General features: G+C 50.8%; 1 protein-coding gene across 1 annotated transcript in view; it reads right to left on the bottom strand.

Moving 5' to 3' along the window:
• The window catches only part of LOC138970423 (uncharacterized), a 152,723-nt gene extending 149,671 nt beyond the window's left edge, over window positions 1–3,052 (bottom strand). Inside the window, exon 1 of the mRNA XM_070342875.1 lies at window positions 2,876–3,052. Within this exon, the coding sequence (XP_070198976.1) occupies window positions 2,876–2,998 (123 nt within the window). The 5' untranslated portion in view covers window positions 2,999–3,052. The remainder of the gene's footprint in view (window positions 1–2,875) is intronic.
• Window positions 3,053–5,130: the final 2,078 nt, after the last annotated feature.

Genomic DNA, 5,130 nt, shown 5'->3' with positions numbered 1-5,130 from the left:
TTGTGTCAGCACTGTGTGTGTGTGTGTAAATAGTACCGTTGACACGTTTTTATATAGAAGCCTACTGTGGTTCTTGTGCTTAGGCTGTGTATTGGACTGTCATTGTATGCCTGCATTATTAGTTGTCAGTAATTATTACATGTGCTGATTGTTCTCTTTGCCTGCGCGCGTATAGTATGTTTGGTCATAGTATGTTTGTTTATGTTTGGTCGTTATCTTGCCTGTGCGTGTATTGTATGTTTGGTCGCTTTCTTTGCCTGTGCATGTATAGTTTGTTGGTTATGTTTGGTCGGTTTCTTTGCCTGTGCGTGTATAGTATGCTTGGTCGATGTATGTATTGTAAAGCGCTAAGAGTAGACATTTTTCTAGAATAGCGCTATAAAAGTTTGCATTATTATTATTATTATAGCTCAGTGGTGCACCTGGACGATAGAGAGATAGCTCAGTGGTGCACCTGGACGACAGAGAGATAGCTCAGTGATGCACCTGGACGACAGAGAGATAGCTCAGTGGTGCACCTGCACGAGGGGATAGCTCAGTGGTGCACCTGGACGACAGAGAGATAGCTCAGTGATGCACCTGGACGACAGAGAGATAGCTCAGTGGTGCACCTGGACGATAGAGAGATAGCTCAGTGGTGCATCTGCACGATAGAGAGATAGCTCAGTGATGCACCTGGACGACAGAGAGATAGCTCAGTGATGCACCTGGACGACAGAGAGATAGCTCAGTGGTGCACTTGGACGACAGAGAGATAGCTCAGTGGTGCACCTGGACGACAGAGAGATAGCTCAGTGGTGCACCTGGACGACAGAGAGATAGCTCAGTGATGCACCTGGACGACAGAGAGATAGCTCAGTGGTGCACCTGGACGACAGAGAGATAGCTCAGTGATGCACCTGGACGACAGAGAGATAGCTCAGTGGTGCACCTGGACGACAGAGAGATAGCTCAGTGGTGCACCTGGACGACAGAGAGATAGCTCAGTGGTGCACCTGGACGACAGAGAGATAGCTCAGTGGTGCACCTGGACGACAGAGAGATAGCTCAGTGGTGCACCTGGACGACAGAGAGATAGCTCAGTGGTGCACATGGACGACAGAGAGATAGCTCAGTGGTGCACCTGGACGACAGAGAGATAGCTCAGTGGTGCACCTGGACGACAGAGAGATAGCTCAGTGGTGCACCTGGACGACAGAGAGATAGCTCAGTGATGCACCTGGACGACAGAGAGATAGCTCAGTGGTGCACCTGGACGACAGAGAGATAGCTCAGTGATGCACCTGGACGACAGAGAGATAGCTCAGTGGTGCACTTGGACGACAGAGAGATAGCTCAGTGGTGCACCTGGACGACAGAGAGATAGCTCAGTGGTGCACCTGGACGACAGAGACGTGCAGGCTGAAGAAGAAGAGCGGAAACCCATTCCCGGTGTAACACGAGAAAATTACTCCCACGAGATTTTTACTCCGGATTTCGTACGAAAATGTTACTCCCTTTACGAAAAAAGTACTCCCCCATTACACGAGAAAAATACTCCCCACGACAGGTGAGTTCCGAGTAAACATTTCGTACAAAAATGTTACCCCCCTTACGAATAAATAGCGAATGAATTACTTCACCCTAACACGAGCAATTTAACTTCCCATGCCAGGTGTACGAAATGTGTACTCCCTTATCCCCTGTTAGTCTTGGTGGTGGAAGGGGTGGAGGGAGGGTGGGGCGACATTCGTTTGCTGAGATCACATATTGGTTAAACCCTTCGCCCGCATCCCATTTTCGCGTACGAGATTTTTACTGGAAGTAAAAAAAATGGGGAGTAACATTTTTGTGGAGGGAGTAATTTGTTCGTGCCTTGGGGAGTTCTTTTCTCGTACGAAAGGTGTACTCGGAGTAAGAATGTCGTACGTACTGGAGTAAAATTGTCGTGTTACACCGGCATTCCATCTCTGCCCGTGGTGAGAGGTCGGTGCGGCGCAGGTCGACTGGAACATTACAATGAAATACTCGCCGAGCACCATGGCGAGAGAAGCGACAACTAAACCAGTGTCGAGAGGGCCGCTGAGGGCAGACCAAGTGGCACACTTGATTGCTGATGGGAATGTCAATGGCTGGAGAAACTTACAATTGTGGACAGTTTTCCTTTCACGAGGGGCCATCTTCCTTTTCCTCGTCTTCCCTTTCGGATCTCTGTTGGTCTTTTCCAATGTTGAAGTTTTTTTTCTGTAAACGTAATGTACAGGATTGGATGTTTGGTTGACGGTTGCAATGGCTTTGTGGTTAGGACGTGGGACGTGGGACTTCCGTGTGGAAAGTTCAGGTTCCAGTTTCAGCCAAGCGTGATGGGTTTAGTGTTGACATTTCCCCGATCTCCCGGGTCAGCTTAGTGCAGGCCTGTTATAGCGCCTTACCCGCCCCCTTCGTGTGACAAGCACAAGACCAAAGAACGCACGGTAAAGATCATGCAATCCATCTCCAGGTGCAGCGGGTTATAGACACACAAAAGACCGAAGATCGCACGGTAAAGATCATGTAACCCATCAACAGGTGCAGCGGGTTACAGACACACAAAAGCACCAAGCACCCCGAAAAGGGTGATTAATTACATGTAATAACACGGTTGTGCTAAACACGAGTGTACGTGGGAGTTGCAGCCCAGGAACGCTGAGAAAAAAAAGGATGTGTGAAACACACACACACACACACACAGCGCGCGCACGCCAGAAGGAAAACTGCCAATGAAGATCTGAAGGGAGGTCAACTGATAGCAGTAGTCGTGTAGTCGTGTAGTCGTATAGTTCAAAGTGTTCTAACAACAAGCGAAGAGACAGAGATGTTGCAGAAGACAGAGAAGGGAGGGGTTAGGGGTACCTACCCGGATAGCGCTGTCCTTCCTCCTCCCAGGGCCGTAGGAGCGAAGTCCGGAGGGGAACATGGTGAGCGGAGAGACTGGAACCCTGAACCTGACGGGACTAGAGCCGCGCAGGCCGGGGACCATTCCTTGTCTGCCCAGCTACACGACAGACCGCGTCACCCCGCGATGCACTCATCTCTCCCAGCGCCGTACACCTGGTGGACATAAACAGTGAACAGTGAGCACGTGATACACACAGCTGCATCACAGTCCGCTTCACCCCGCGGTGAACACTCTCACTGACCGCAATGTACCTGGTGAATATAGACATAGACATAGCCCGTGAGATACAATACAATACTAACACACTACAATAATACTTTATTATCATGAATAAAATACAATCCGCTGCAGTGCACGTTCTCCACCTCGCCCATCCCCCTAAATCTGGACACACAGACACAGGGCTGAGAGGTGTGGTGCACGGCCTACACAGACACAGGGCTGAGAGGTGTGGTGCACGGCCTACACAGACACAGGGCTGAGAGGTGTGGTGCACGGCCTACACAGACACAGGGCTGAGATGTGTGGTGCACGGTCTACACAGACACAGGGCTGAGAGGTGTGGTGCACGGTCTACACAGACACAGGGCTGAGAGGTGTGGTGCACGGTCTACACAGACACAGGGCTGAGAGGTGTGGTGCACGGCCTACACAGACACAGGGCTGAGATGTGTGGTGCACGGTCTACACGTGCTGCTCACAACCTTTCCCTTTGCCCGCCAAGTCAAGCCAATGAATGTATTGCTCGTCTGGAGCGACCACGCGGGTGGCAGATGAGACCTATGTGAGATAGGCTGGACCTGACACAACGGCTGCAGGGGAAGGTCTGGGGAGGGGCCGATGGTGTTGTAGCGGTGCTGTCTCTCCACGGTGGCTCTGCTGATGTCCTCAGCGAGATGGCTTTGGTGATGGTGTGTCGCCATGATCCACTGTTGCTGGCCTGTGTGTCCCACTGGCGGTGCTCAATGCCACAAAATGTCAATGCCACAAGATGTCAATGCCACAAGATGTCAATGCCACAAGATGTCAATGCCACAAGATGTCAATGCCACAAGATGTCAATGCCACAAGATGTCAATGCCACAAGATGTCAATGCCACAAGATGTCAACGCCTGCACGGTGGCCAGAGGACAGCTCACCACACAACACAGCTCACCACACAACACAGCTCACCACACAACACAGCTCACCACACAACACAGCTCACCACACAACACAGCTCACCACACAACACAGCTCACCACACAACACAGCTCACCACACAACACAGCTCACCACACAACACAGCTCACCACACAACACAGCTCACCACACAACACAGCTCACCACACAACACAGCTCACCACACAACACAGCTCACCACACAACACAGCTCACCACACAACACAGCTCACCACACAACACAGCTCACCACACAACACAGCTCACCACACAACACAGTCGTTGGGAGGCGGTTGTCTTCCATCCTGGCAACACGACCTGCACAGCATGTAACTTGAGCAGCCTTGCCTCTATGCTGGTGGCTGTGGCACCTTAGGGCAACACGACCTGCACAGCAGTAACTTGAGCAGCCTTGCCTCTATGCTGGTGGCTGTGACACCTTCAGGGCAACACGACCTGCACAGCAGTAACTTGAGCAGCTTTGCCTCTATGCTGGTGGCTGTGACACCTTCAGGGCAACACGACCTCCACAGCATGTAACTTGAGCAGTCTTGCCTCTATGCTCGTGGCTGTGGCACCTTCAGGGAACTCGGGGTTTGTGATGAAGTCGGTCCCGTGGATGTTGAGGATAGTGCGGTGGCAGCGTTGGTGGAATCTCTCAGGAGATGGGCGTGACGGCGATAGGTCACCCAGGACTCCGCATCACACAGTAGGGGGGTCAGTATGGAAGGCGGAAAGGGTCAAATGATCGAGCAAAAGGATCGAGTAAAAGTATGCATACTTTCCAAAAAGGATCGAACCTTTTGCACGATATTTTTGCTCGTGTGTTTGACCCTTTCCGACTTCCATAGGTCAGGACTACTGCTTGGTAGACTCTCACTAAGGTCGTAGAGTCTGTCAAATGCACTGTTTGTCTTGTAGAGTCTGACAAATGCACTGTTTCACTATGTATTGTATATTTTGTAAGCGCCTAGGGCTATATTTAGATTAGGCGCACAAATGTTCATAATAATAATAATAATAAAAGCGAGGTAATCAACATCAGGTCTTA

The sequence above is a fragment of the Littorina saxatilis genome, linkage group LG7 (assembly GCF_037325665.1).
Source record: "Littorina saxatilis isolate snail1 linkage group LG7, US_GU_Lsax_2.0, whole genome shotgun sequence".
Lineage (NCBI taxonomy): Eukaryota > Metazoa > Mollusca > Gastropoda > Littorinimorpha > Littorinidae > Littorina > Littorina saxatilis.
Note: the sequence above shows the minus strand (reverse complement) of the source record. Positions and strands in the feature narration are given on the sequence as shown.